This window comes from Anser anser (assembly GCF_964211835.1).
Source record: "Anser anser genome assembly, chromosome: 10".
NCBI lineage: Eukaryota > Metazoa > Chordata > Aves > Anseriformes > Anatidae > Anser > Anser anser.
In genome coordinates, this window is record NC_139730.1 from 9876089 (window position 1) to 9895091 (window position 19003).

Genomic DNA, 19003 nt, shown 5'->3' on the forward strand with positions numbered 1-19003 from the left:
TAGCTTACATGAAAATCATACATATCTCAAGTCTTTGTTTTGCTCCCACTTTTCCAATTGCCTTCTCTTTAGCTCCCATTTTTTAACATTTGTACCTGCAAAAACATTCAGTGGCAACAGCTTAAAAATGTCAGCAATATTTATACATTTTTGTTTTAAGTCAGCTTGAAGACTGAATTTGTTTAAATGAAATAAATACCCATATACTACTCTCCCCCAGTAAAAAACAGAAAACAAGAAAAAACCACACAACATCAAAAATATAACTTAAAAAGTTTTAAATATTTTAAGTCATGACTCTTGAACTTATTCTAAGAAAGAGGTTACCTTATGCATTCTAATTACAACCTGTGACTAGAATGGTAAAAATTAAAAATCAAGTATTCTTTCTAGCCAAACTTCAGCCCTCAGATGATAGCAATTACTTTTTAAGTTAACTACTTTAGGCATTGTGGTTTAGAGCATTGCTTTAATATCAAGTCTAGCCCATAAAATAATACAGAAACTGTAATATTAAAAGGAAAAGCCAATTGTTTTCCATTGGAGCCCATGAATTAATAAAAGTAGGCTGCTTAGGACCTAAAGAGGGACTTCTGAAGCTTCTGCGGTCTCCCCACTGAATATATTCAGTAAACAGTAACAGAAAAAAATTCTACATATCTTCATCCCATGCATGCAGAAACAAAAACATACACAACTGTTCACAATTGGAACAATTCTATTTGCATAGTAATTATATTTGATAACCTCTTATTTGAAATCCAGAAGTGTCAGATTTCTACACACCTAAAAAATACCTATGAGATCTATTTAGCCACACACTTCTTTAGCCAATCCGGTAACTTCTTTCCTTAAAAGGGGGACACATTCCTACACCTTCTGAATATACTAAAAATTCCATTGCTCCCTGCCATATGTTCAGTGTGCTCTCTCTCCAGCTAGAGACACCAGAGTGTGAGACAGCTCTTAAACTGAATGAGAAATGACAGTGATTTTGGCAAAAGGGAGTGGGTTGCACTGCACAGCTGAGCAGGGTGTGCAGGGAAGGAAGAAGACATTGTGGCATACAGTCATCCCAGGTGTAGGAAAGCAGAAAGCAGCTACAAGGTGGTATTTTCAGCATCAGAGCCATACTGCACAACAGTTCAGGATACGCAGTGTTGCTGTGTACCTTGAGAAGCAAAAGGAGATCCAATCAGGGAGAATTTTGGGTATCCCCAGCATAGTGTGACATAAAGCAGGAAAGCAGCATGTAGTACTGCCTAGTCATGGCTGTGGGCACCATACGCAAAGCTCTCTGCTCCCATAAGGTGTGTGTTTATGTGTGGACCACCAAAGGTATCTGATAAGAATCTTCTAGCCTTCAGAGACGAAAATGTCTGCCTTCACTCATCTTCTACAACTAAATCTATTTCAGACTGAAGAATATTCCAAGAATCTGAAGATTTGCTTTCAATTTTCTTTACACAACTTATATGCTGGTTTGTTGGTTGTTTTTTTTATACGTTATTATTCATAGCAGATAATTAAACTAAAGTAACCCATTTTATTTTTCCTTTTTCCTGCAGTGATAAGAAATGTTTGAGTTAATTACAAACTATTCAATGAACTTTAAATACAAGTTTTAATCCTTTTTTTTTTTTATTAAGGTTTTGCAACATTAAAGACATACTGTATTACTGAGTGTATCTTTTTAATTATATAGTCATGATGAAGACAAGGACTCCACCTTGCGGCCAGCAATCAGAACACGTGTAATCTTTACTACAGCATACTACCTTTCAAAACTAATTACCAAGAACAGGACTGAAAACCAGAACTGATCACAAACTCAGATACAGTAATACTGATAATTTTCTGAAATTGTTCTGCTCCAAGTTTCTTAATTTTACTTAAATATCTCTGCAATGGTAACTGCTGAAACAAGCATAAAGATATTAGGTAAAAGGAGATAAAAAATGCACCTGAATGAGGAAAAGAATGGAAAAAAAAGGCTAGATTAAGACTGATAAGCATAAACACTTAAAAACAAACACAATTTCAAAGACAAGACAAGATCTGATGCAGAAAAAAAAAAGACCACAGTAATGCTGTGACCCAAAACTATATTGGGCAGAATTGAACAGCTGAAACTGCTGCCCCGATGCCAGCTGTCTGTTCTATGCTTGTTACAAACTTCACCAGCCCTGTAGCTGGAAGGTCCAGCCTACTTGCGAAACAGCTCTTGTGCTGCTGCAGTTTTAAGCCAAGTCTGGTAAAGCCTATTGAACGTAAGTAATTAACAACACACTAAGTTTACCAGGCTAGGCTGAACGCTACAGTGGGCTAAGCAGCTGCTGTGTAAGAATAACATAGGTCTCCAAATCACAGGCCAGAGCTGGCAGTCTTTTCAGCTGTTCAATGTTAAAATATATTAGAACAGATAAAAAGTTGCATATCACAGAAAAAATGTCAAAAATCTTTAGAAACATGAAGGAGCTCAAAATACTTTAAATTTGAGATTACTTGCAGAGATCAATTAAAAAAAATCAAAAAGGGCATTAACTAAGTACCATACTTACCCAAAACCCCATCCATCAATTGCACTGGCAAACACCACATTTCCATGGTCTGGCGAAAAATAGAGATGGGAATCATCAGTATCTTCCAGTCCAGCACTCCAGTCATAAATTTGATCTCCAAGCGCTGTGTCTGAAATATTTTCACCTTCTGTTTCTTTCTCAGCTCTTTCTTCTAAAACTTTAGAGGTAAAGAGTGTTCCAGTGACTGCATTGATCTATGGAAGGGTATATAAAAACATACAAAGATTTGTTCACTCTTTCACAGCAATTGCAATTAAAATACAATACCCCCACCCTCCAAAATATAAACATTTTTTGTTGTTTTAATAACTAGTGCACTTGTGATTCATTTGAAAATTTAAAACATGGGCTTTGTGTATTTGGCATAGACTAGCATGGTGTGCTATCCAGATCAGTCAGCCATGTCAAGATTGAATCAGATATAGAGTATTATATGGAGCACACTTTGTTTCTCAGAACAGGGAATGATGAAATATAAATATTACTGCCAACGAGTAAACAACAAAGAGGGCAAAGGAAAACCATGTAGGTAGCTGTTTAAAAGCTCTCAAAAAAGTTTGAAGGCAATTTAACTGCCTCCAAATTAACTTAATCCCTGCATAAATCCATTATTATCAAGAATAGTCTAAAGACATTCCTCATCTATCCCCAGTTTAAGCAATGCAACAGAGCAAAACATACAACACATTATCTCTTAAAAAAGACAGACTCTCTGTCAAGCGGCATTTGATTCTCTTTTCTCTATCAAGTGCATTCTGAATGAACCTCAGAGCCAACTAGAAAGAAAATAAATTAGACTAGATATTGTAGTGCCTGTAAGAAAAACTGGTTCTGCTGTGCCAAGTTTATTCCAGCAATAAGCCACTGAAAATGACAGTCTCTTTAATTCAAGAATGGAGACAAGGCAGGGGGAACCCACGGCAAAATCTGTTTTGTGAACATGATGCTATGGTATAAATACCTGCTCTAAGATATTCTTAAGGTGCAAGTATGCTTCTTGAGGGGTGAACTTGAGCTCTACAATCAAGCGATCAATTTTATTTATCACCAATACTGGACGAATATTTTCTAGCCAAGCCTGCCGTAGAACTGCTTGAGTCTATTAAGAAAATAAGAGTTTAAAAAATCCATTACAGAAAGCTTGATATCTCAGGACATAGAATGTTAAAGTGAATGACAATTAAATCTAAAATTTAATTAAACACATAATAAGGTTCTGGTCTGAATGTCAACTTAGCATTTGACTTCGATGGTACATAGTGTTAGTTATTATAGAATTCTGCAGAAAGTATTTTAATAGCAAAAAAGCCCACGCTCCTTACAAAAGCAAGTCATGAATAAAACAAACTCAATGTTATTTTGCATTATTTTTCCCATTTTCATTACCCTATAAGCACACAAAGTTACTAAATAATTTACCTTAACACACTTATTTCGTCTTTACACAAATAATCTATTACTAGAAAAAATATATACTCACTGTTTCAACCCTAACACCCACTCACCAGCTGTACTATGAAATTAACTAGCAAAACCAGGAAACTAACTATCCTCTTTCAGACCTCAAGTACACTATCATTTATTAGAAGTTGTTCATAGCTTCTTAAAGCAGCATATCTTTTATTTCTATGTTATATACTTAAGACATATACGCAATTCTGGTTTGGTTACTTGCTCTTCACTACCCTTTTTCTCAATTTAATATACTTTATTTCACCTGTGGACAGACTCCTTCAACAGCATCCACCACTATGATACAACCATCACAGAGTCGGACAGCAGTAGATACTTCTGAAGAAAAATCCACGTGCCCTGGGGAATCTATTAAATTAATCAGATACTCCTGATCACCTAGGATCAAACAATAAATATTTCAGAACAGTTATTTATTTGGGCCACGTTGTTAATACTGTGCTCAACTAGTATTAATTTCTAGGGGCAAAAACTGCAGTAACTATTATGTTAAAGAAAAAACACAAATATGCCAGGAAGACTGCAGCAGCATGATATCTAGTGGCTTATGCCTAAGCAATTTCAAGTTCACCTATCTTTAATGCGAGCCTTCACCTTTCAATGTCCAACTACCTTAAAAACAAACAAAACTAGCTTGTAGCAGCATTACAAATAGATCAATAGCTAAAGCATAGATCAACTTCCCCACAGTCTGCATTTTAAGGATAAACCAGAATAGACTGTCATTAAAGTAAACCCTATACTCTTAATAAAACGCTTTATTTCAGTATTTGAGATTTTCTTAATAAAACACATGACTCCATAGTATGAAAACATCTAAGGTATTAAAAACAGTTTTTTTCCAATGTTTTCCAAACTACTGTCCCTCTAAACTTCTGCTTATTGAAGAGACCCCAGTCAGTATTTTATGAATTTATTGCATTTACCATCAACCACAACCAAAGTAAGAAGAAATTAACTTTCTTGTTTAAGAATTTATATTAGAATCTAAATTTCAATAAAACAGAAAAACAACAGACATAAAAGGTTCTAACTAGTAAAGTAAGGTCATTTCAGAGACAATAATAAAACAGACCTAGCCTGCAACGCTTAGCTGGAAGATCGCTGATCTCAACTGTGCTTTATAATCGTATGTAGCTGAAATGGCGATAGTAAGATGACTTATGGTGGCTTTTAAGGGTCATGCAATTTTTTTTTTCTTGCACAAGCCTGTTAGCAATGTATTTCATCATGTTTATGATTCACCTAGCTGAAGGTAAAACTGGTGAGGAACATGGAGTCAGTATAGCTATGCTATATAAAACTCTGAACAATTCACAGCAGAGTATAACTTGCATCTTAATAATATGAGTGCAGTGAATATCTTGTACACAATAGACTGTGCACAATCATTAAAAAATTGTTGGTTTTTGAAGGAAGTTCTTGCTTTAACTGACAGTATTTGAAGCCTTAAGATCAAACATAAAGATTCATATCTTAAGTAGAAAAAAAAAAGATGGAGACAACTATTCTAATTGTCTTCACTTAGAATTTAACAAGTCAAGTTCTCATATTTCTACACTGCAAAGTTAGCTAGTTACTGTGGTTTAAGCACAAAAACAGGCAAAACTGAAATTACGTCCTCTATGAAAATATTAACAGCAGATTTTAAATTTTGAAGCTCATGAAACTGTGAAATGTAATAATTGGAAGCTGCAGAATACTATACTGAGTACACCTAAGTATCCAGCTGGCAGCTCCTCTCTTGCTTATTGCAAACGCTTAAAACCATTTTCCTAACACTGCGATAGAGCTTTTTTATCTTGGCTAACAGTCGAATACATGCCTAAGTCTTTGCAGAACAATGGCCTAACGCTGAGAGATTCAAAAGTTGCAGAGGAAAAGATCTCAGCAGCAATAATGAAGAGGCAGGGAAAAAAAATAAATATATATTAAAGTTTATACTTGCCAGCATCAACAACTTACCTTTCTTAAAGTGCAATGAAATTGCACTAGATTTCATTGTTATTCCTCGGATCTGTTCATCTTCTCTACTGTCTAGGTATCTCAGCTGAGTACAAAAACAAGAGAACAGGAGATAAATCCGTGGAATTATTTCACAAGTTACTCATCAACTGTCAAAGACTGTAATTGTGCGAAAATAAGGTTTAGCAAGACTAGCAGTAGATTATTTACAATCCCAGCGCATACACACCAGAATTCTGTTAAAAATGAGAGTGTAACTCTACCTTTCCTGCTAAGCGGCTAGAGATTATTCCATTGCTAGAGATCAGACAATCAGCTAGAGTAGTTTTACCTAAAAAGGAAAACAGATTACTTAGTTTAAATAAATACAGACAATTGAAAAAGATGTGACAATACCGTGAATAGTGACAATATCTAGTGTTCCGAGACAGAAACATTCATCAACATCTTGTGTTCTACCAACATTAATAACAGCCAGGAAAGTACAAACTAACCTAAAAAAAAAAAAATTCAAGTGACTCAACTTTATGTGTTAGGTGCCAACAAATTTATTTTTCAGAGCAGGTGTGCCTTTACCTGCTGTAACCAGAAAAGTAAAAGAAATAGCAAACCATACTTCAGAACTGTAATATATCATGTAATTAGACAAAAGATTGGTGTCATAAAACAAAAATTTATTACTTTCACCTACATAACACACTTCCACTAAGTAAATGTAGAAATAAAATAGACCACCTAACGCATACACGTATTTATGTCATCATTTGTCATTATAAAAATGGAAAACGTTCAGCTATTTCAAGTTGTTAAATACTCAAGTGCTTAAAGGACAACCTGCACGAGGGTGAAATTAACGCGCAACAGACAAAATTTACTTCTCAGAGTCAGAATTACACCAGCTTAAAGCCGAACAAAAGAAGACATACTGCTTTAAACCAGAGCGCCCAAAACACCTCGCCACCTCCCAAAGCACCGCCGAGCTCCCCGGGTTTCCACCACCACCACCACCACCACCACCACCCCGTCCTACCGTGATCCACGTGCGCCAAGATGCAGATATTCCTGATCCCTGCCGTCCTCCTCTGGAGGCCCGCCATCCTCCCCGCGCCGGCCAGGACCATGGCTGGTGCCCCTGCGAAGGCAGAGGAGCAGTTAAGTGACACACGACACGCGAGGCGACGTTTTTCTAATTACCCAACCTGTGACCGGGCCCACTCACGGGGCACAGGCGCCCGCCTCACGCCGCCTCCCCCCCCCCCGGCCTCCCTTTCCCCCTTCCCCCTGAGGTAACGCGCTTCCCCCCCCCCACCTCAGCTCCCTGCCGGCCCCGCACCGCCCGCACCCGGAAGCCCGCTCCGGTTCCGCTCCGGTTCCGCTCCGGTTCCGCTCCCGCTCCGCTCCCGCCCCCCGCTGCGTGACGTCGGACGGAGGCCGGCCGGGGCCCTCCCGGCGCGACGCCGTTGCCATGGAGCGTCCCCACGGTTACCGCGGCGGCCGCGGGGAAGATGGCGCCGCCGCGCTGCCTGTGCGCCATCTGCACCTGCGGGTGAGCGCCGCGGCCCCCGGGGAGGGCTGAGGGGAGGAACCGGGGCTGGTACCGGGACCCAGGGCCGGCAGCAAGGGCAGCTGGGGTGCCGCGGGGAGCCGGCGGGTTTCGGGGGCGTGCTGCGGGGCGGGACCTCACGGGTCGGGGTCCCCAGGGCACGGCTGGTGGGCACCCTGCAGAACTCAGCTGTGGGGTCTGTGGGCTTGGGGTCAGCACTCTTCGTGCTTTCACGTTCGTCCCTGTGTCCGCTTCAAAAACCAGAAGCGTAATCGTCCTGGAATTGTCATCCGATCACCACATTCAAGGATTCAGTCTTTTATATTAACAACAAATGAACGGAAAACCCTACATGCCAGAGAATTCATCCTAGTATCACGTGTGTCACTCCTGAGGGCACGCATGAGACCCGAGTAGTTCCTGAAGACCTGAGGCATTTTTTCTGCTTCAACAATCCTCTCATCGTGCAATATTCGTGGCAGGAAAGTGGGCAAGTAACAGATCCAAAAGCCGTTATCTCAGGACCAAGCAGGTACCTCCCTCACTGTACGTTTTTCAACTCAGCTGAAAATTCTCAAATCAAAGACCCCCTAGAATGACATGAATTCGACTAATTGAATAAAACACTCACAAAACACATGGTTTAAAATAAACATCGCTGACGTCTTTGTAGTCAGTGAAACAAACCTCAGCCGTTCCTGGTTCAGGCAGTGCATTGTGTTTGCCGGGGCATAGCTATGGAGTTTCTGTGTTCAGGGGAACACTGGTCGCTTGGCACCGTTACCTGGATATTGCAGTGCACATAAGAAGAGATTTCAAAGGGAACAAAAACATTAGTGTTTTGTACAAGTTATCATTTAGTTATTTGCAAATTATTGTTATTTTGTTATTGTTATTTTTGTTATTGTATATTGTTATTAGTTATTTGGAAATTTAATGGAGATATAAATACTGTTTCGTTCTAAATATTAAAACAGGTCACACTTGCAGTTATTTATGCACAGAAGAAAAAAAAACACTGAGAAATTTACACATGAGAGGGAGGAAAGTCAGTAAGAGAGAACTTTATTCGGCTTTTTACAAGGTAGTGGAAAGGGTCTCCGCAATTCCAGAATTACATTCTTTTTGCATTGTGACATACATAATTCACTCATTAAAAGTTCACATCTGAGTGCCATTTTTGCATACTTTGGATTTGCAGTCTTAAATTCTTAGTAATAAAATCATTCTTAAATATTTTTAAGAATCTATTCAGATTCCTTTTCCTTAGACTGATTCAATTTCTGTGCTCAGTTAGTGATCATTTTCAAAATCAACAAATAATTGCAATGCCAAAAGACACTGGAAGTGTACCCAAAGCTGAGCGTGCTAAAAGATCAGTTTGCAAAAGATACAATACTTCTCACGTCCCGTGCTGGGGACTTCTGTAGTTTTACTAACTGTCATAATTTCTGTCATCATCAGCTTAAGACTTCTGCTGTAGCGTACGATGTTACCAATGTTGTACGACAAACATTTTCAGGCTGCTATGGTAAAGATATAAGTCTGGTTATTTGTTTTTTTTTTTTGTTTTTTTTTTTTTAATAAACCACAAAAATGCTCTCATAACTGTATTATGCAGAGTAACGCTTGGGTTCTATGTTGTTTCCTAAGATATTCCAGATCTATTTCTTTAGAAGTGGTATATTTTTAATGTGGAGAAAGCACGAGCTAGTTTTACTTGGGTTTGATCCATAAAGAGAAGGAAATATTTTTATTTTCATATTTCCCATAGGTTCCAAATGCATTAACTTCATACAAGAGAAAATTTCCCCCTGCTAGCAAGTACAGTCAGGCTTCAGATCACTGGCCCAATAGAAACGCCTGGCAGCAAATAAAGGATGTTCAAATCTGGCCTCCCAAGGAAGAATAAAGCCCCTTGGTAGATGGAGTCTGTACTCAGAAATAGTATTTGTCTACCATAACATATAATTGTGACGTGCAAGAGCACAGAAATGTAGTTTTGAAATATAAAAATAAATTACTGCTTTATCTTCTTTATCTGCCAGCTCTTCCTCATTTATTGCATTTTTGTTGTAATTTTCTTAAGAATCTAGATTCCTAAATAAATTTAAGTTAAAAGGAAGAATTTTCTAAAATAGGGGATATATTAAACCTTCAGTCTGATAACACAAATACATGAAAACCCACTAAAATCTATCAGGTCTCCTGTCAACACTAGGAAAGCAGACAACCCTCAAAAAATACAACATCCACGTGGAACTTCTGTCTTTTCAGCCCATGCTATGTACCAGAGCATGTACATCAGCAGTTAAAAAAAAATGAGATTTTTCTTCTTGTAATAAGTTGTTTATGATGATAAGCATTAAAACGTCTCTCATTATTAGCCTAATTCTCTTGGAGGAAAATGCTCTGTGGGAAAATTTCAAGGCTCTTGCTGGCACTGTATAAAAAAACAATAGCGTGTGCCAGATCCTACGTAAGTGAAATTCAGCATCATTCTGTTAAAATAATCAGAGCAATAGCATTTGGCACCAGAGACCCAGTAGGCTGTCAATTTTATCTTGCTGAGATTCTGTTCAGACATTATGAAAGTCGTAAGTAATTAGTCTCCCTCAAAGAAGGGAAAGAATAATAATCCGTCAAAGCAGGCATCTGTCAGTCACGGGGGGAGGCATGTTAGCACCACAGCCATTTGAATATCAGTAACTCTGGGGCTGAAATTAAGATAACTGCAAGTAAGGCATTTAAAATAACCAGTTACTTGAGGAGTTTTGGGCATATTGCAAGCAACATATTTCATTTGTCAGAGCTGTAATTTGTCTTCTCTGATTGATGATTCTTAGCATAGAGTCTCTAGGGAGCTGCGATGCCCCTGTGCGATCAGTTTTAGGTAGCTGCTATCTAAATGAAAACTTGGTTTAAGCCAGACAATCCAAAAGCAGATTTATTGGTTCACTAAAAGAAGCAAACAACAACAACAAAAACAACACAACCAAATCTCTTCTTCAAATCTAACTTGCATTTATATTAAGGCAATTTTACAGCGTCTTTAAGCCTAAAATCTACTCTGGGATGTTGTCCTACTGACAGTTCTTTCACAACACAGGAAGGAGGATGTAGGACCCTCCAGAACAGTCCCATAGAACCTAAGTAATTTTGTGCATAGTTAGGGGCTGTTCTGAATTATTTCATATGCTAGAAATTACTTGGATCGAGGACACTCGATTCATTAATGAATTCTAAAGCAGTTACAAAGACTTCTTTCCCTGGAGAGGAACATCAGATTGCTTTACCAGACTTCAGCTTTATGCTGAGCTACAGGCTCACTCTGCAAAGAATTGTTTTTCTGCTGTCCCTGTCGTAGCATGCTCATTCAGCAACAGGGGGGATGCTCTGAAAATATTGCTTAGACAACAGTCACAGCTCAGTCTGTAAAGTCCTGTGATACCAAAGCAGAGGAGGTGTTTTGTTTGGTGATTGGTCTTCTGGATCGGCTTATGGCAAAATAAAGATTGTCAAAAATGAAGTTTTTGTAGATGAGCATTGTTTATTTCAAACTTGTTTAAACTGTATGCTTGAATATGCAAAGAACATAATGATTTGATACCATGTATTTCAACTGGCTTTCAAAATATATTCAATAGTTTCTTTGCCTAGCCCTTATTTTTAAATGTTGTATGACACAGCATGCCGTGTTTGTACTTAGAAAATTATTACTATGGTAACAGCTGAATTTCATGGACAATGTAGTGGCAAGCAAGCAGCATGCTGAGAAATAGCGCTCTCATCTCCTTGTTTTCCTGCCTTTCCTGTACTTTTCCTGATGTGTTCTGAACAGGTCTCTCAATTGTTACTTGACTGTCCCTTGACTTTGATTGGAAAGGAGTAAGCACCCCAGGCTTTGAAAGGATGCGCCTTCTTAGGTAGGGCTACTTTGGTCCTCATTTATTGCCCTCCTCAGCTGACAAAGTCAGGCAGCCCAAAGTAACAACAGCTCTAGGGATCTCCAGTTCCAGATGACTTCAGTGTCTTGTCTTGTCCTTCATACCTGTTTCTGTATTTTATTTTACCCTGCTTTAATTCATTTTTTCTTTCTACTTCATATTTAGTGCTAGCTAAATTTCTCTGCAGACTTTTGAACTATTCCTTGCGTATCTGGCTTACTGAAACTTGAATTTGCACCCAGCAAGAGCTGTAAACTTTTACCCTTCTAATTCTGTTGTTATTTTTCTGTTTAATTTACAGACTTTCCCAAGATTCATTTTAAAAGTTGTGCTTTAGTTCCTGTTATTCCCCTGTGCTTGTATCTGAACCAGTATTGCAAATTATCAGCCACAAGTAGGAGAAAAAACTTTCATTACTTATCTCCTTAAAGGAGAGATTAAATAATAATCCCATGTGAGCCAAAATAAAAAATTAAAACTATGCTTGAAATTTAAACTACCACGGAGATGCAAGTGCCTATTATAAAAATTAAAATGGGTCTAATGTTTTCTTTATTGCCTGGAAAATCTTAACACATGCATTTTAATTTCATGCATATTTTACACAAAACAACAAGGCATAAAAAACTAATTAATGCAAGTCATTATATACTTCTTATCATCTTTTAACACAATGATGTCATTAAAATAGCTATTACACCTATCAATCAGGTGCAATTGAAATAACACCTATTAAGAAAAAGTGATGTCAACACTTTAAAAAAAATAGTTTGGGGGATAGTGGATTTAATCAGCACTTGGAAAAAAAGGGGTTCGAAAGTCAGAAATAGCCAGCAGAGTGCTGGAAATGCAAGTGAGATTTCCCACCGCTAAAATGTTAGTCAAAATCAAGAGCTATGGTGAAAAGAAGTGTAGGTGCATAGATATAAAAGGATAAGAGATGAGGGAAAACAGTAGGAGGGGGAACAGTTGCAAAGGAAAAGGGAAGGGAATGCCCACAAACGACCCGAACTCGCCGCTTTTCTCCTTAAAACTTTTAATACATTAAAAAACAGTAAAAAAAGAGACAGGGAAAACAGTAAAAAAGAGACAATTATCAAAGGAGCAAGCAGAAGAGTTATTTATTTCTACAAGTAAAAGTAGTAATATCATTGGAGATTAAAAAAAAGAGAGGAAAGCATCTTGATGGTAGCATTGTCTAGATGGCTGACATCAACTCCATCCATCCTCTGTATTCTGTACAAAGGGGTGCACTGATACTGCTAATTACTGTTAGTATACCATGCTCTGGGACCTGTACCATTAGCACAATATTTTGTGTTTTTGTCACTCAGAAAAGATTTTAAACTCAAGCTACTGACATTGTTCAATCTTCCTTGTTTGTTATTCATTCCTAGTAGATAGGACATGGTTTTTCCCCTTGAATGAAATTATTCAAAATGATCTCATCTGATGTGTTTTACCCAGGCGCCATCGCTGCCCTCATAAACCCACAAGGATTTATGATAATGGACAACAGCCGTGCCTCACAACAGAGTATGTGGAAAAATATCCCAAGTATAGCAACATCTCTCCTGCCCGGAGCCTTAAGCCAAAACAAGAGTACCAAGTGCATCGTGGGAAAATGGAAGGAATTACAACATTTAAGTAAACATTTTAAACCAATGTTTTACAATTACTTTATAAAGTTTCTCTTACTTTCTCTTTTTAATGGGGGCGAGGGGGACTGAATATTGTATTGAAATTGTTTTCAAAACACAGTCATCGAATCCCTTATTCTTTTAGTGTATTTAAAAGCAACATTTTGAGTGTAGAAATACATTGACCACAAAAGATCATCAAAAATAGTGAAGCAGACACACAGAAAGATTTGCATTCTGTACTGCATCTTTTACCTGTATAGGTGATCCCAAATTTTTGTTGTTGTTCTGCCTGTTTTAGGAATCTAGGTCTAATCTAGCCTAAAAAAGCATGACAAAGTGGGGAAATTTCTGTGGGATAGCTGTGGGATATCTGAGGTAGCAGGGAAAATGAAACATTTTAGAAAAAGAAACAGAGATTTGGTTTTGTTCAGACTGTTCTAAATGGTTAGGAGTTTGAAGAAAACCAACTGTAAAGGGGTTCAGTTGGTCTGTCCCATCAGTGCACAAATTCTGACATCAAGCTTACAGAATTAAAAAGCATCTTTCAAAAAGTTAGTAACAGAGCACTCATTCAGTACTTAACAATAATAATGTGACAGGAGCATAACCTTTTTTTCCTCCTTTGTTTTAATTTATGCACTATGGGCAACAGGTGAAACTTCATTTCTGTTTATAAAAAAGCAAAAGGGACATGCAGAGAAAGGTCAAAAGCCCTTCTGCAAAGCTGTTTGTGTACTACATATATTGTTTATACACCTATATATATATAATATAAACCCATTTTATGTAACATGCCTGTATAAAAAAGATCCATGAGATCCACAGTGAAATAAATGTTCTTTCTGTTTATATTCTGCTCTCCTCATGCAATTAGTAAACGTTGCCAAATGTTGTCAAACACCTGTGGCAGTTTGATCTTTGCTCTGTTTCTGCTTTCTGGATCATTTCTTTGTAAAATTATAGCAACTTTTTCTATTCTCCTTTCAAATAGTTTAAAGAATATTTTTAATCTGGGAACAAGACTTGGAGTGTTGAAGAAGTTTTATCACCTTAACCTTTGAATAAAGGCTGCATCAGAGACCCTAGATTTATGTAGTATGGTTTCCTTTCCTCCTTGTTACCCTCTAACATATTATATTGATTGATTTTTCAGAGTAAACATTGCAAGTTGTTGTTTTTCCGTACAATGGAAAAGCGACAAGAATGACTGCATCACTTGTTAAAAAGACATTTTTAACAAGTGTTTCCCTCTTCCCCAATTCAGGTCTGATTATTTGCCATATGATACCGTGAGACGACCTTTTTGTGTACAAGAAGAGTATAAACCAAAGACTGGAGAGAGAGAACTGGGAACCACATACCAGAAAGATTATAATGCTCATAAAATACAACCAGTGACATTAGTAAGACCTTTAGAGAGAAAACACACCCTGGGAGGAAAATTGGATACCATACCAACATATCAAGGTAATAGTATATGCTGCCTTTAGACAGAGAAATAAGCAAAGATGAAAGTACTATTCTGAGTTATCTACATTGGCAATGTGAAACTGGATTTCTTAGTTTGGGCTAGAGAGTAAAACATAATAGAAAGTGGGCAATAATGCTTTAATATGTTCAGCACTCCAGTTGTTTAGAGCTGACATTTATGGGTTCTAAAGAAAAAACCTTCTCTGGGTTTCTTGGGGTAGAAGGAGAGAAACGAACATACACCTGTTAGGCTATCTCAGCCATAAGTTGATTGTAATTAAAGTTACAATATTTTTCAGATAGTTTTAGCTCAGATAGCACAGTGTTTTTCCACAGGGTAGGTCAAAAGTTGATTTTAGATTTATTTCTCCTGGATTGTGTAGCTTGCATATCATCCTATTAATGATCTGTCTTGACAGAAGTTTTCCTATTACAAGTGTCAGTACAAAGGCACTAAATCTCCTTTAAAGTCATGCTGGCAAGTGACTTTGATATTCTGTATAAAAGCATAAAAGTTTATATATAAAATATGTAACTCAATTTGTTACATGTACTGCATTGGACCCACAGTTAAAAGCATGTAAAAATAAATGATGTGATCTACTAGAGCTGCAAGGATGAAAATCAAGATGAGGAAAGATACAGATAGCAAGAGATAATAAGAACCAGATACAGCTATTAAAACTGGAAGTTAGAATGCTTGGTGCAAACGAACAGAGGAGAGAAATTAATAGGTACATGTAACATTTTCTCTTTTCTCGAGGAAGTTGTCAAAATAAGGCATTGTACATTTTTTTGGTCTGCTTTTATCACACCAATAATAGAAGACATTTATCATATCATAAACACACAGATAATATTACCATTCTCACTTACATCCATTTCCTTTGGTTTGCAAGGTTTAGTACAAGAAGTTGGTTTAATTTTAAAGGCATGCTCCTAAGTAATAAGACTTATATGCTATTTCTGTTGAAGTTTTTGAAGTTTTGTTTTTGCCTTAAAGATGACTATAGGTCATGGGAAGTTCAAAGAAGGGAACCTAGTAAGGTGGACCATATATACCATCCACCTACAGAGAAGTTTGGAAATCCTACTACATTTCAAGATGACTTTGCTCCTAGGGAACTGAATCCCAGACAAAGTTATAAACCTCCATGCATGGCCAAACTTTCAGATGTGCCTTTTGATAGTACTACGAGCCATCGCACTTCTTATATTGCTCATCAACTGGCACCAAAATTTGTGAAATTGAAAGAAGAGTACAGGCCAAACAACCAACCCTTTGAAGATCTCACAACCCATCGGAGTGATTTTAAAGGGCTAGCTGGGCCACTCGCTAAAAGCTGCAAGCCTGAAAAAGCAAAAGTCATATCCAATGCTCATTTTAATGGAGTCACTGAATTCCAGGATCGTTTTCAGCCATGGTTGGTCTCCTTGCCTGAGGTCCGCAAAACAAAAGAGTACATTCCTCCCCCAGGTAGCATGGATTTTAACTCCACAAGCCATCTTGATTATGTAAAACATGAGATTTCGCCTGCTGTCCCCATACGACCAATTTCTAATCCAAGAATAACCAATGCTCCCTTCCAAGGGAATACTACTATGAAGGAAGACTTTAAAGCTTGGGACATCTGTCAACAAGAAATTATTAAGAAACAACAGGAAATTCCGAAACCCACAGGGAAATTCTATGATTTAACTACATTCAAATCTCATTACATACCACATCAGATCATTCCAGCACAAAGTTTCAAACCTGTACAAGTTATTCTTCCTAATCCAGCCCATTTTCAAGATGAAACCATGTATCGCACAGAATATACTCCAAAGAAACAGGAGATGTGCCCAGCAAATTATCCATCTCCTCCAGGTTATGTGTATGTAAATACAGATTGTCATGGTCATAAATTTTTCCGCCAGCTTACGCCTGAATTTTGTGAGTTAAATAGTAATCAAATTCCAAAGGAAGTAGCTGTTGTGTCATAATACTTAAATGTAATATTCTGAACATCCTGGTGAAACAACTGAGATCTTTAATTCTTTTTCTTTAAATCACATTAAAAGGGAATTAAATAATGCAAATTTTGATTTTAAAAGCATTTAAGCTGATAGTTTAATAAAAATCAAAAGAAAAACAAAAGTTTACTAGAAGACTTAAAGATTTGCCTGGTTTTGTAGGAATATTCTTACATGGAATCTACCCTTTTTTGACTGTGCATTCTAATTTTCTTGACTTCCCAGATTTAATCATGTTCCATCTCAACATGCTTATATGTTTTTTTTTGATCTCCTGCAAATCAAATGATTGTTTTTGCAAAATGGCAAAGCTTTTGATAAAAGGTTGTTGTGTTTTTTTTCATAGTGAGCAAATAAAGCCATAATGCTAACTAATTCATCCCAGTTTTTCATCTCATTAAGACTTTGAGTAATCTGATACAAGTTCGTTTTTTTCTTTACCTTTTTTTTGGTCCAAATTATCTTATGAGATAGCATTTTATGCCACCTAGGCATTTCTAAAAACCTGGGTTTTGTTTTGTCATTGTTACTTTTCTTCCACCTGGTTCAGAGTATAAAGGTCACATTGTAATTTCTGATAGCAATTAACAAAAAGTAACCTTGCTCTTTCTGTACATATACATGAAATCACTTTGACATACATCAGGTCTATAAACTCCAACCCCTAATTTGCCAGATACAAAGCTTTGGACATGCTAAATGTGTCTCTTCCCCTAGTAATTTTTAAACCTGGTGTGCAAATTAAATCAAATTTCTCAAAGAGATTTCACAGATGGCTGTTTTTCAAGTTATAATGCAGATGGTCAGAAAGAAAGGAGAATAAGGCTCAAAAACTTAACACCCATCCACAACAATTTTTGATCCTGCTACCTCATTTGTAAAGCTAAACAGCCTTTTATCACTGCCAAAGTTCATTGCAGAGGCAGTCTAAAGAAAAAATGGCAAAAAAACTAAAAAGTTGTATGTAGAAAAACAAAAAATAATGTAAAAGTTAAAACAAACAAAGTCAACTGAGATGCACCACCAAGAGCCTGGCTTCAGACTGTCTGCTCTTCAAAAATTACTTGTGACAAATATGAAGGAAACAAAATTTTAATAGAAATTGTATACATAATGATTATGTTTCTGTATAAACTATTTAGAGTTTTCTCCCTATGTCTTTTCCTGGTTTTGGTAAATCTAGATGAACTGATTTCAGTCCTGTTATATTCATGAGTTAAGCAAGTCCCAATAAATACTTTTGTGATTAACAGTATTTATCATTTGCTATCACAGTACTGCAGTATGGCTTTTTTCAGTATTGCACATCTTGTACGCATTGGTATAAGAAAATCATTTGGGTTCTGAATAATTATGTACTAGTATTTCATAAACCAAATCACCCATGAGTGGACTAAGATCAGTGATGGAAAGATGTTGAAAGCAGGAACTGGATTGTACACAAGGAAAAAACCTGAACTGAACATATTAGCTGCGTGTAAAGCATTGCATGACAAAGCTCTAGACGGTATTAGAGCATTGGTTATTTTTAGGTAATTTCTCTCTTTGTACTATGTTTTTGTAATATGGTCTACTCTGTTAATGAAGCAACAATTCAATTAAACTTTTCTCATTGAAGATTATTCATTTCACCAGCTTATAGACATGTTTCGGATTGGGCACAAGTAAAAACAATGTAAAGCTGTGATGTCCTAAAAGCAGGACAGGACAAAGTCCAGTTCATTATCATCCTTCTGTACCTCAGAAGGTACAGATACCTTTTCTTCACGAAAATTGAGTGATTCTCTGTCTAGCCACAAGTGAAGAAACAAAGTCAAAACATCCCACAGTTATACCTGCCCAACTCTATATCCTACATGCAATATAGGTACCTTGTGAGAAGTTTACAGAAACTCTTAATGTTCTCCCAGCTCTCCTTTCTAGGGAGGAAGAAAGACTCATTGAGAAATGCAACCTGAATCCGTGAAGTTATGCATGCCTGTGTGTTCTGCTGAAAATGGCTTGTCCTCAGGGTCTACGAGTTAGCCCCAGATGCTTTTTGTAATATTCACAGCTGTTTTCGTAGTTAAGTCACTTGCCCCCCCACCAAAAAAATTAAATAAATTAAAACAAAAACAAAAACACATGGGTAGGCATTTGCTGCCACCTACCAGCACAGCACAAAACATTCTGAGAGGAAGTGAAGGGCATATTGAGATACATTTAACAGTTCCTCTGCAAATGTGTTTGAAGATTTTTTTTTGGGAGGAGGGAGCATATTCCCTTTCATTTTGCACTTAATGTTTTCCCCTAAATTTAGTAGTAAAAGAGAACAGCCTTTATTACATTACAGTTGAAAGAGCCACACCCTAGAGATTACGCTTC

At 37.2% G+C, this 19003-nt stretch overlaps 2 protein-coding genes across 8 annotated transcripts in view; one reads left to right on the plus strand and one right to left on the minus strand.

Moving 5' to 3' along the window:
• Nucleotides 1–7483, minus strand: part of EFL1 (elongation factor like GTPase 1) — a 71878-nt gene extending 64395 nt beyond the window's left edge. Inside the window, exons 1-7 of one of the 3 annotated variants that reach the window (XM_083849619.1) lie at nucleotides 7363–7483; nucleotides 7051–7152; nucleotides 6284–6351; nucleotides 6021–6105; nucleotides 4300–4433; nucleotides 3544–3681; nucleotides 2562–2776 (exon numbers count right to left, since the gene is read on the minus strand). In XM_083849619.1, the coding sequence (XP_083705745.1) occupies nucleotides 2562–2776; nucleotides 3544–3681; nucleotides 4300–4433; nucleotides 6021–6105; nucleotides 6284–6351; nucleotides 7051–7141 (731 nt within the window). In that variant the 5' untranslated portion in view covers nucleotides 7142–7152; nucleotides 7363–7483. Of the gene's footprint in view, nucleotides 1–8; nucleotides 2491–2561; nucleotides 2777–3543; nucleotides 3682–4299; nucleotides 4434–6020; nucleotides 6106–6283; nucleotides 6352–7050; nucleotides 7153–7329 lie in introns of those variants that run through there. The other 2 variants (XM_083849618.1, XM_083849620.1) reach the window with 2 other exon arrangements.
• Nucleotides 7429–18261, plus strand: SAXO2 (stabilizer of axonemal microtubules 2). Of its 5 annotated transcripts, XM_083849624.1 has the most exons (6): nucleotides 7488–7566; nucleotides 7828–8095; nucleotides 9338–11489; nucleotides 12978–13157; nucleotides 14418–14620; nucleotides 15627–18261. In XM_083849624.1, exons 3-6 carry the CDS (start codon nucleotides 11476–11478, stop codon nucleotides 16607–16609), a joined length of 1380 nt encoding a protein of 459 aa, XP_083705750.1. In that variant the 5' UTR covers nucleotides 7488–7566; nucleotides 7828–8095; nucleotides 9338–11475; the 3' UTR covers nucleotides 16610–18261. The 5 variants fall into 5 exon arrangements, with proteins under 5 accessions (XP_083705749.1, XP_083705751.1, XP_083705750.1 ...); XM_083849625.1 differs by lacking the exon at nucleotides 7828–8095 and having other exon boundaries at nucleotides 7480–7566; XM_083849626.1 differs by lacking the exon at nucleotides 9338–11489.
• The last annotated feature ends 742 nt before the right edge of the window (nucleotides 18262–19003 follow it).